General features: G+C 65.6%; 1 protein-coding gene across 1 annotated transcript; it reads right to left on the minus strand.

Moving 5' to 3' along the window:
* Positions 1–2,401: 2,401 nt before the first annotated feature.
* On the minus strand, positions 2,402–7,022 carry FAAP20 (FA core complex associated protein 20). The gene is made up of 4 exons (XM_036281473.1): positions 6,951–7,022; positions 6,595–6,730; positions 6,231–6,520; positions 2,402–2,644 (listed from the first exon to the last, which is right to left on the minus strand). Exons 1-4 carry the CDS (start codon positions 7,010–7,012, stop codon positions 2,572–2,574), a joined length of 561 nt encoding a protein of 186 aa, XP_036137366.1. The 5' UTR covers positions 7,013–7,022; the 3' UTR covers positions 2,402–2,571.
* Positions 7,023–12,331: the final 5,309 nt, after the last annotated feature.

Genomic DNA, 12,331 nt, shown 5'->3' on the forward strand with positions numbered 1-12,331 from the left:
GTCGCTAAGCCAAACTGGCCAGGGCCACCTGGGTTTTTAAGTCCCTAACACATCAGCTGGGATGCGAGCCGGGCAGAGGGTCCATCGTCCACCCTCGTACACAGTCCTGCATCCACACACCCTCGCGCCCCGTGGTGGGCGGGCTCGGCCTCTCCCCTGTGGCTGGCGGTTTGGGGCCAGAGATTATGGCCAGAACAGAGAAAACAAGGAAGTCTGTGCCAGGGAGCTCAGCTGTGCCGGGCCCAGCGCAGCCCCAAGCCCAGTGCTCCACACGGTTTCCAGGGCCCCAGGCGCCGGGACAGGAACCTAGGCCCTGGGTCTCAGAGCAGCTTTTATGGATCACGGAGACTTGTGTCAACCAGACCCAGTGTCACCAGGAAGACATGACTGCAGAGGCCAAGACCAGGGCGCACAGGGCGGGGCCGAGCGCCGACTGGGCCTCACGGGGGTCACCACCGACAGACACCCAGCAGCAGAGCCCTGGCCTGGAGCGCCCTCCCTCCGGGGGCCTCGGCTGCGCTGGGGCCAGGCGGCTTCCCTCCAGCGGCACAGCCCCGGAGCTGTTTCGGTGCGAGGTGTTGCAGGCAGGTCCCCGTGGGCCAGCTCGGCTGATGTGCACGCACCTGTGTGACGCCGCCTCAGTGCGGGGCCGTTTCCTTCGTCAGGTCGAGAAGGTGGAGAACGTCGGCCGGGGTTTGGAATCCCACGTGCCGGCAGCCCCGGTCGCCGCGCCGTGTGGCAGGGCCATGGCTGCCGGCTGTCCCGTGGACAGTGCTCACCCCCCTTGGCCAAGGCCACTGCATACTTGCCGTCTGTCAAATACCTTCGCAAAAACGCTTACGGTTGTTACTTTCTGTAGAAGTAGATGTTTCCAGGAAGCAGAGATTTTTGAAGCCTTTTTTTTTAAAAAAAAAGATTTTATTGACAGCAGTTTTAGGTTCACAGCAAAATTGAGAGGCCCGTGTAGCTACATGGTTGACCATCGACCCAGCACCAAGACGTCGCCAGTTCGATTCCCGGTCAGGGCACATGCCCAGGTTGTGGGCCCGATCCCCAGTGGGGGGCGTGCAGGAGGCGGCCAGTCCATGTTCTCTCTCATCGATGTTTTTCTCTCTCCCTCTCCTTTCCTCTCCCTCTAAAATCAATATAGGAAAAAAATATTTAAAAAATAATTGAGCCCTGGCCGGTTTGGCTGTGTGGTTAGAGCGTCAGCCTGCAGACCACAGAGACCTGGGTTCGGCTCCCACTAACGGCATGTACCTCGGTTGCAGTTCATCCCCAGCCCTGGTTGGGGTCGTGTGGGTGCAACCAGTCAATGTCTCTCTCTCTCCGTCCCGCTCTATCTGAAGATAAATGCAAAAATGTCCTCCAGGGAGGATTAAAAAGAAAAGAAAAAAAATTGAGGGGCAGGTGCAGAGATTTCCCATCTGCCCCTTGCCCACGCACGGCCGCCCCCGAAGCCAGTGTCCCCCAACTGACACGTCATCTCCCAGGGTCCCCATTTACATCCTGTGGGTGTGGACAAGGTGTCTGCTGACACGTGTCCACCATTCCAGGTGACAGGGAGACGTCTCACTTCCCTAAACGTCGGGCTCCACCTGCCCCTCCCCCGAACCGACGACCCGGGTCTCTCTCACTCCACCTTCTCCAAACCTCACGTAGTGGGAATCACACAGGCTGTGGCCCCTTCAGGTTGGCCTCTCACTGAGTGACCTGCACCAACATTCCCTCCGTGGGTCCCCATGGCGGCTGTGGGCCATTTTTGAAAGGAAAACAGGGACCTGTCATCTTGGGTTTCACATCAGACCCCACCGGCCACCAGAGCTCCGCAGCGACCAGCTCCTGAGCCGGTGCCAGAACCTGATCTGGAACCTGTCAGACCAGGGACACCAGCCCCACCCTGAAAGGTTGTGGCTGCCGGGCCTGCCCGCTGCCCATGGCGCTGGACACACCCCCCTTAAATCTGTTCAAGGGGAAGCTGCCCTGACTCCCCTGGGGGCAGATGGCGGGGCCCCAGGCACCAAAAGGACTGTCTGAGCAGCTGCAGCTGCAGGAGGGCCGTGTGCACCTGGAGCTGAAGCTGTGAGCCGCAGAGTGGGCCCGGCACCTGAGGGCAGGGGGAGCCTGGTAGACACCCACTCCCCCGGCGGAAAGGGCCGTGCACCAGCCCAGGCCCATCTGCCAAGGGGGCCAGGCCGGGGCCGGTCAGTGCCAAGCAGAGGCCAAGACGGAAAAAGGAGCCAGTGATCTGGTCCCAACAGGAGCTACGACAGGTCAGTGACATGATTTTTTTTTTTTTAAGAGAAATCTTTTTTTTCTTTATTGATTTTAGGGAGAGAGACAGAAACATCAATGAGAGAACATCGACTGTCCGCCTCCTGCATGCCCCCCACTGGGGATCAGGCCCACAACCTGGCATGTGCCTTGACCGGGAATCGAACCCGTGACCTCATGGTGCTGGGTCGACCTCAGCCACGGAGCCACGCCTGCCAGGCGCAAGGACACGTTTCAATGTGCGCTGGCGTCACGTGGGCACGCAGGGCGCTGGTCCTGGCGAGGACGGCTGACGGCTTACCACACCACATCCTCCGTGCTGCCCGCAAGGCACTGGGCGAGGTGGCTGTCGATGTCCAGCTGGGCCAGCCTGCAAGGAACAGGGGAGACGGTGACCCGGGGAGGGAGGCGCTGCCCCACGGAGGGGCACCTGGCGCTCACACCCTTCCCCAGGACTGGCCAGAGAAACCCTGCCCCTCTCCAGGCCAGTCAGCGATGGGGGGGCCTGGGCGGAGGGGCCACACCCACCAGGAAAGGCTTTCCACATCCTGTTCTTGGGTCAGAGGCTTTGAGTGTGCCCTGGACACGGGACACCAGGACCCCGTGTGGGACACGCATTCTCAGGCTCCTGTGTCTGAGGCTGGGGCGCCCTGGCCCAAATGAGCCGCCAGTGACCGGCGCCCCCTCAGCGTGACAACGTCACACGTCCTGGGGAACCGCTGGAAGCCAAGCCCGAGAGCCGACCTGTCGGCAAAGGTAGCTGGCAGGAATGAGGCCCAACAGCTTTCTCCATCGGGCCCCGGGGCCCTTCCAGCAGCCGGGCGGAGGGAGAGGCCACCTCAGGCCCCTCCGGAGGCTGGTGAGGTGCCAGGAGCCCCGCAGCTCCCGGAGGTGCCAGGGGCTGTGGCCAGACACGTGGTTTACTGGGACCACGATCAACAAGTTCACCAGCCGCAACGGAAGGCCCATCCCCGAAGCCAGAGCCGCAGCGCTGAGCCTAGAACCTAGAGCGACCTCCTTTGGCTGTGAGCTCGGCCTAGGGCTACGGACCACCAGGAAGGGCACCAGCCTCTCCCCAGACCTGGCCCCACAGCCACCCCCCTGCAGCTCTCCAAGGCCAAGCCAGTCCTGGTGGCCTCTGGCAGCCTTCTCAGTACCTGCAGACCCCGGCCCTTACGTTCTGAAGTCGCTGGGGCCACCCAGCCTCTCAGAACCAGCCCCCACACGCTGTCTGCAAGGTGGCCGAGATGCTAAGGTCTGGACCTGGGCGTCCTGTCCAGAGGCTTCCAGGTGGGGTCCCTCAGGTGGGGCAGCCTCTAGGGCTCCTCCAGACCCCCTCCTCCAGTGACCGCTTCATCTCGCTGGGTCCGCCCTCAGCTTGGGTCAGGGCAGCCTGCCTCACAGCACCTCCGACGCGGTGCGCGGGACGGCCGGCTGGCACAGCTTGGGCGTGGGGGGCCTCAGGCGACGCCCAGCAGCTTCTGAGCACAAACAGGGCTAGAGCCGGTGGGCACCCCGCAGCCAGAGGGGCCTTCAGCTGCTACAGCCCCACAAATGGGGACACACAGCTCGGGTCCTTCACGTCGGCTGGCCTGGGGGAGCCGACCTTCCCATCGGCCCACGTCGCTGGTGGGCCTCACGAAACCCAGGGAATGTCGGACTTCGGCAGCAAGGGGACAGCACCTCTCACACGGTTGGCTGAGTCCATCACCTCAAAGAGAACGGCTTCTGAGCGGCCTGGGAAACGCTGAGGCTCGGAGGAAAGCAGACGAGCCGCCAGGTCCCTCGCTCGCCGGAGTGGAGACACAGCTCCGAGAACCACTGCCCGCGCGGTTTCTAGGACTGGTCCCGAGGCAACAGGACAGTGCAGCCCTATGTCCAACTGCTGCACCGGACCCTCCGGTGGCCCGGCCTGTCTCCTTGCCCCAGGGCCCCAAAGTAACCGCTTGCGGCGGGGAGGGGCCTTGTTTCCGAGACGAGGGTTCCTGCCATCTCCCCAGTGGTGGCTGCAGCCTCGGGGTGTGATCCAGCCCGAGCTTTCTCCCTCCCCCCTTTACAGTCAGATGGAAGGACATGCTACAGTCATTCCAGACACGCCGAGACCTGACCCAAAGGACACCCACTTTGGGAAAATGCAGGCACCTGCCAATGCTCATTGACGTGCTTCTAGCTCAACACTGGAGTTTCCCCTCCAGCGTCGGACTGTGCAGACATGCAAGTGGCCCAGAGACAAAGCCCCCAGAGTGGGACCAGTGACCTCGAGGGCTCCTGCCAAAAAGAGGGATTTCCCACCGGGCCTTCCGAGCGCGTCCTCCGCACCCGGGCTGCTGCTGAGGGGTGTGAGCCGAGGAGACCTCACAGTCACTGCGTCATCCGAAATTGATCTGGAAATGTCCTGCTAATTCTCCGCTGGGCGCTACCAGGGCACCTCCCGTGGGCCACTTCACCATCCCTCCCGCCTAGCCCGATATGGACCCGTGGGGGCTCCACCCGGCACACAGGCCCCACCTGAAGACAGCCACGGCCTCACCCAAACCAGCCCCCTCTCATCTGGGTGCTGCCTGGAGGGGTTGCTGATGGGGTGCCATCTGGGCTCACCCCGACACCAGGCTCTCAAAGGCTTGGTTCCGGTAAGACGTCAGACCAGAGAAGCCTGGACTCTGACTTTCGACAGGGGTTTCATCTATGAATGTGGAATCGTGTCCGCCTGGCCGGTGTGGCTCAGTGGGTTGAGCACCGTCCCATGGACTGAGGTCCCGGCTCCGGCTCCATTCCCAGTCAGGGCACAGGCCCAGGTTGCCAGCTCCATCCCCAGAAGGAGGCGTGCAGGAGGCAGCAGATCAATGTTTCTCACATCAGTATTTTTCTCTCACATGGGTATTTCTCTTTCTCCTTCTCCTTTCCTGTCTCTCTAAAAATCAATGAAAACATCTTAGAAAGAGAGAAAGAGAACACGCCTGCAGGTCCCTGTGCAGGGTTGCTCCGTGCGTCTGAAACATCAGCTGCTGAGTCTGGAACCAACCCCCTCACCCCCGGGGCTGTGTTGCCCCCGAAGTGCAGGGTCTCCTAGCCACATTGCACCTGGAACAGGTCCAGTTCTGAAACCTGACCAAGATCCTCCCCAAGGTCCCTGTCACCATCCTGACCCCACCAGCCCAGAGCTGTGTCCTGGGCCATGTGATCCCTGGCCCACACGGGTGGTTCGACTTGAACCTCTCAGCAGTCGGATTCCATCTCCCTACTTAAAATGCGGCTTAACAATACGTATTAGGTTTCTTCTAATAGAAAGAACACCTGTAGACACACAACAGTCTTCATTTTTTTTGTTATTAATCCTCACCTAAGGATATTTTCTTCCGTTGATTTTTTTTTTTAGAGAGAGTAGAAGGAAAGAGGGAAGGGGGAGAGACAGACATCAACAGAGAGAGACAGCGATCGGTTGCCTCAGGCATGAGCCCCTCGGGGGCCAGGGATGGAACCTGCAACCTAGTTATATGCCCTTGACCAGGAATTGAACCCGAGACCCTCCGGTGCTGGGGCTGACACCAGCTACTGAGCCACTGAGGCCAGGGCAAGGCAGTCTTTCTTCGTGTTTCAAACCTGCAACCCACAGGTGGGGCCAAGCAGGAAATCCCTCAGTGACCACAGCCTGGCCCGGCCCCCAGGTCCCGAGGGCGGGCCGCTGGGTGAAGCAGGGAAGAGGCTCTGAACCCTGTAGAGTCTGCAGGTTGTGGCCAGATGCAGCCTGTCTGCCGTCAGGGCCCCGGGTCAGTGGACCAGCAGGTGGATCCCCAAACAGCCTTGTGCCCTCTGGCTACTGTCCACAGATAGGCACTGCCTTGGCCAACTTTGCGGGCATGAGAAGTCACTTCGAAAGGCCACGCGAGCCCCGGCGGGGCGGTGGAGGGGCGGGGCCAGGGGCGGTGGAGGGGCAGGGCCGGGGCAGGTGCACTCACCCGGGCGCGAAGTCAGCCTGGCACATGGGGCAGCTCTGCAGGGTCGGCGCCCCGCCCGCCGCCCGCTGCTCCTGGACGGTGGGCACCTCGCGGGGCTCCGGCGCGGTGCGTCCTTGCGGGGAGCGGGCGGGGGACCCCGGGGGCCCGGCGGCCCCGCGGAGCCCCCGGCAGGAGCGGCCCGGGCCCTCTGCTCCGCTCAGGGCCGGCGGGAAGGGCGTCCAGGAAAAGGTCTCGGACCCCACGGTGAAGACCTCGGGGGACGCGGCGCGCTGGGGTCCGTGCCTGGGCTCCTGCGACACGGGCGGCGTCAGCGGCGGCGGCGGCGCCCCGGCCGGAGGCCCCGCCCGTGGGTGCAGGCACACACCTGGCCGGCGGCGGGCAGCGGCGGCGGCTCCCCGTCCGCGCTCAGGTCCGCGCTCGCCGCGCGCAGCAGCTCGGCCCACAGCCGCGCGCACTCGCCGTCGCCGTCCCGGCTGGACCCGCGGCCGGGGCTCGGGGGCCTGCGGCGGCCCGGGCGGAGGGGTGTCAGCGGACCCGGGACCCAGCCCGGGCGCAGTCAGGGGGGAGGGGGCTCAAGGAGGCCCCGGCCGGGCACGCGGGACCGGAGCGGGGGTGGGGCGCTCCGCGGGGAGGGGCCCCCGCCACGGCTCGGCCGGGAGGTACCCTGGGCCGCACCCCCGCTCCCCGCCCCCACCCCGAGGCCCCAGGCCACTGCCTCACCTGCCCTCGAAGGGCGGCCTCCGGCGGCTCAGCCGAAGCCGAGGCCTGTGTGCCGGCTCCATCCGCCCGAACGCCTGCGTCCGGCGGAAGTGAGCCGCCGAACCACCGGGACCCCGCCCCCGACGCTGACCCCGCCCCCGACGCTGACCCCGCCCCCGGCACTGGCCCTGCCTCCGGCGCTGACCCCGCCCCGACGCTGACCCCGCCCCCGGCACTGGCCCTGCCTCCGGCGCTGACCCCGCCCCGACGCTGACCCCGCCCCCCGGCACTGGCCCTGCCTCCGGCGCTGACCCCGCCCCGACACGGACCCCGCCCCCGGCACTGGCCCCGCCTCCGGCGCTGACCCCGCCCCCGACGCTGGCCCCGCCCCGCCCCCGTCGGGCAACGGCCCCGGGCCGGCCGGACCCCAGCAGGACGTGCGCAGGGGACCCCACCCCTGCCCCAGCCTGACCCGACCTTCCCCACCTGCGCGCTGGATCCCGCCCCTGGGGGACCTGCTCGCAGGCCAGGAGGTGACCCCTTGTGACACCCCGAGCAGGTGTCCTGACGCCAACCTTTGGGCAGACCGAGGCCAGGGTTCCTTCCTCCGCCACCGAGGGGGGCTCAGCGGGGAGGCATCTCCTCCGGGAGCCACTTTCCAGCGGGCGTGGGGGGTGGGGTGGGGGTGGGGTGGGGGTGGGGAGGCCCCTCCCGCCGCTGCCGTCGCAGACCCGCTGCTGCAGAGGCCGAGGAGGAGGAGGAACCGGGCGGGAAGTCACGCCGGCCCCCACCCCATCCCCTCGGTCAGAGCCCCCGCAGCTGCCGGACAGCCGAGCCTCAGAGCCCCCTCTGCAGACCCCGCTGGCCTTCCCGGGACCATCGTGTGTCCTTGCAAAAGGGGGGAGCTTGGTTTCCTTAATTAAGAAAAACTGAAGTGGAGGACAAAGTCCAGGTGGCCAGCCCGGGTCCTGGGCCTGGGTGGGGCCCGGGGGTGGAGGGCCTGCGAGGGGGCTTCCCTGATCGCCCGGGCCACAGGTCTGTCACCCAGCACCCAGATGGCCACTTGGTGGCAGCAGAGGCCCTCCTGACCTCGCCGCAGCCTCTGCCCGTGAGCCGGAGGGGCCCTGGGACACGCCGCAGGGCCAGGACGTTCAGGGGGCTGGGGACCGGCAGCTGCTCCCTGCGGACACGGACACAAGCAGATGTCACTCGGGGGGCTGGGACTCGGTCGTTTCTGCTGTCCCCAGCCCAGCTTTGGGGCTCTGCACCCACTTCTGCAGGGGCTCCCACAACGCTGTTTCTGCCTCCTCACCTCAGCCCTTCTCACATCACAATCCCACCTCCTCCAAGCCCCAAGTTTGGGCGCCCCCAGCCCAAGGCCCCCAGCCCTGAGGGCAGGCCACTCAAGTGAGCAGTCATCCTCCTGTGACACAGGTCAGCCTCCATCCAGCTGCCAGCGCAGAGTGGGGCCGGCCGGTCACCAAATGTTCCCTGAGCACCTGTCTGCACCAGGGGCCCGTCTGTCCAGAGCTGGAGACCCTGGGACACGAGATGGGGGCCTCGCCCAGAGCCTCCCAAATGCCAGTGGGCAGCCCCCAGCGTGAGAACCAGCAGAAGTGCCGCCGGGTCTCGGGGCCTGGACGGTGACCTGTGGGGCTCCCAGCTCCTCCACGTGGCAGGTGCCAGCTGACCCCGGACTCCCAGACAGCTGTGCCGGCTTCCCTGCCGGGTCCTGGCTGGCCCTGGCTCCAGAGTCTTTCCTGGAAGTGTCAGCGCACTTGTGCAGGCCAGCCGTGGGCACTTCCAGGAGGAACAGCGCCAGGCCGTCCCGAGGCAGGGGGAGGCCCTGCCAGGCCAGGCGGTCAGTGTGCCCCACTCTCGGGCTGTGCCGGGAAGCTGTGGGGACATCTGGGTGAGGAGCTGCAGCCCCTGAACAGGGCCGGAATGGAGCGCTTCAGTGTCCCAACCCTCCAGGCCCCTGCGGCCCCTTCGGGCCCCTTTCTCTACAGACCTCACATGGCCTGTCCCCTTAAGGGAAGAGCAAGACAGGAGTGGGGAGGGGTCTCAAATGGACCCAGAACGCTGGGCTGGTAGGAGGGCAGGTGCCCCCCGGGGTACAGGCCCGGGGGCTGTCAGGGCCTGGTTGAGCCTGGCTCCAGCCTTTAGCTACCAGGAGAGGGGACCAAGACCCCAGGCCAGGCTGCACCCACCAGTGGAACAGAGGCCCCTGGGCGCCTGGTGCTCTGGGGAGGGCGAGGCCAGAGCAGCTTGTAAAAGTCACCCTGGGGCTTCTCCTCTCTGGTTTCATCCGGCTGCTGGGGATTAACACACACACACACCCCATTACCACTGGGACCTACAGCCTGGGACACTTCCTCGGAGAACAGAGCTGGGGCCACCCTGAGCCGGGCACGGCAGGTGCCGAGTTCATCAGGAAGGCCCCCCCTCCCCTGCTTTCCGACAGCTGCCACCCCTGCCCCAGGCCTCACGGGGACCTTCTGGAGGTGGAATGGGAGCGCACACCCTGACAGCCCCCCTCACCCGGCGATGCCAGTGTCATCAGGGAGCCCGCGGCCCCTGGGCCGGAGGAGGTTACAGGTTGAACTGGACTGGAAGCCTCTCGTCTGCTGAGCCGTCGGCCGCAGTGACGGCCGTGGAGCGTGCGTGGAAAGTCGTGTCTGGTTGGGACTGTGGCCTCCACTGCGGAAACACGTTCCTACAGCCCGAATTCGCGTCTACAGAGGACATGTCAGTGTCCGTGAGAGGTGCCCTGCCCCCCGCAGAAAGTGCTCAGGGGGTCGGCCCAGCCTGGGGACCGGAGCTGGCCCTCACTGTGTGCTCTGGCCTCGTCCACCTTTCAGATGCAGGCAGACGATGAACCAGACCCCCTGCCCTCCAAGGCGCCCTGTGCAGAATCGGGGTGATGTCCGCATCCCTCCCACTGAGGAAGAGGTGTTTGGGCTCCTGGTGTCCTCAGAGCCAGGGTGTGAATGGTTCCTGGCTGCCATGGGGTGGGACGGGTTTGCCGCTGATGCCCCAGGGGCCTGGCCAGAGCCAGCTGGGGTGGTCCAAGCCCCACTTTGCATCCCCTCACCCTCCTTTGATTTTGGGGGGTTGGTTCTGCCATCAGGTGGGGTTAAGGCTTGGGCGACAGGCCCAGCCCCTTCCAATTTCCCAGCGAAACCGGCGGCCACCAGGCGCGTGCTCTCAGCGCAGAGGTGTCGGGACAGCGCAGTGCCCACTCACGGTGCCCGGCCCGTGCCCTTGGCTGGGCGAGGATGGCCCCGAGGACTGGGCCGTCTCCTCCGCAGAGCCCGGCCTGCAGAGGCTCAGCCACACCTGCCTGCGCGAGCCCGCCTGGAGCCCAGCGGCGGCTCGTGGGCGTGTGAACGCCAGGCAGACAGGCTGGATGGAGGCAGTTGCCTGGGCAACGTTGGAGGCTCGTGGGGCAGCAGAGCTGGTGTGCAGGGCTCACCCACCGGTACAGGAACCCGGGCACCCAGGGCTCCTCATGGCATCTCCTCACCCTGCAGAGTGCTGGGCGTCCATGGCCGGGGCTGCCAGCCGTCAGCAGGCCACGGCCAAGGGCTGCAGGGCCTCCCTCCCCCACCCCAGGAGCCCAAAGCCAAGGGGCAGCTGCGGGAGGGGCTGGACAGAGACAGTGGCCCCATCCCAGCCACCACTTGTCTCCTGGACAGTCCTCCCCTCCCAGGTTCATAGTGACCCTCGTCACACGGGGAGGTGCCTGTCCCCCTCCCTCGCCCCCCGTCCTCTGCTGCTGGCCTCCATCAGCCACAGGTCCTTTCTCTGTCCCCGTGTCTCCAGCTCAAGCTTCTGCCCTCGCTGGTGGCAGCTGGTGGCCCTCGGGCTCTGCTCTGGTGTCCCCTCCCCAGAGAAGCCTTCTGGCCTGGGAAGCCCCCTCCCCGCTTCTGCCTCCACCCCGTCGCCCTCCTTGGGTTTCCACCCCACAGGGCTGGGGTGCCGTCTGACTGCCCAGCAGGGCGAGCTGACCCCCAGCAGAGCCTCGGGGAGGGGGGACAATCCTGAGCGGGAAGGACCAGCGAGGGCAGCATCCTGGGGCGGGGGGCTGTAAGTGGAGCAGAAGCTTTGGGGATACTGGGAAGTTGAGCAGTGTTCCCTCGAATCGTGGCCACTGGGAACCGATGAAAGTGACCTGATTTGGAAGGAGGGTCTTGGCAGATGGAGTCGAGGTAAGATGAGGCCATGCTGGGTTAGGGTGGGCCCGACCCCCGTGTCACTGGGGTCCTCATCAGAAGAGGGGAGCTTGGACTCAGGCAGAGATTAGGGTCATGCGGCCAGAGCCAGGGACATCTGAGGCCACCAGAAGCTGGGAGAGGCTGGAAGGAGCCCCCCCAGAACCTCCGGAGGGAGCTGCCTGCCCACACCTGGAGCCCGGACTTCGGGCCCCCAGAGGCTGTTTTCAGCCCCCGCCGGCCGTGCAGCAGCCCGGGGCGCTCAGCCCAGAGCAGCTGGACAAGCCTGCCGTCAGGGCGGGCAGCTTGGGGGCCTGAACCCTTCTCTATCCCCAGCACGGGGGAGCTGAAAGGTGGCCCCGCAGAGGGCCAGCTCCGCTCACACTGTGTGGCTCCTGGGGGGCAGGGTGGACCCCGCAGCTCCGTTCCAGGGGAGCAGCTTTGCCGGCCGGGGTCCCCACTTCCTGAGGTGCCGTTACCCTGCACCCTCCAGGTCCGACCATGCCACCTTGCGCCCACCCGTGTCACTCCCCTTTCTGGGTGGGGTCTGACGTGGAAAAGCCCTGTCTCCCCCCCTGGGGCCTCCTGGGCACGTGGTCCTTATCCCTGGGTTGGCCTGGTGTGCTCCTGGCTCCTGGTGTGACCGCAGTGCAGGGTCTCCCTCCGAGAGGAACCCCTGGACTTCAGGTGTGGTGGCCACTCCCGCCCCCCACCCACCCTTCCCCTCCTGCCCCTCCCCCTCCTGCCCTCCCCCGCCCTTATCTTCCCCTCCCGCTCTGCCAGCCTCTTGTCTCAGGAGGGCATGGAGGCCAGAGGCCGCAGCCCAGCCCAGCCCCTGGCTCTTTGCCCTCCTGGCAGGAACGGAGTGAAGGTCTGTGGGGCAGGGTGGGGTATCAGCAGGTGAGGGACACCCTCCCCCCCCCCCCGCCCGGGCCATGCTCCCAGAACTCGGCGATTGTCTCCCCGTGTCCTTGAGGAATAAGGACACCTGTCACCCACCGCTGTAGAAGGTGTTTGATCCACATACGGTACAGGTTTTGGGTGTTTCATCTTCTCATACAGACACAGGAAAAGGAAAATGTGTTCTCCTTGTGTTGAGAACCCCGCAGGGGTCTCTGCCCACTGCCGGGCTCAGGGCAGGAAGCTGGTCCGGAGGGCAGACAGCTCTCTGCCCAGAGACCCCTTGGC

Source organism: Molossus molossus, unplaced genomic scaffold (genome assembly GCF_014108415.1).
Source record: "Molossus molossus isolate mMolMol1 unplaced genomic scaffold, mMolMol1.p scaffold_m16_p_35, whole genome shotgun sequence".
Classification (NCBI taxonomy): Eukaryota; Metazoa; Chordata; class Mammalia; order Chiroptera; family Molossidae; genus Molossus; species Molossus molossus.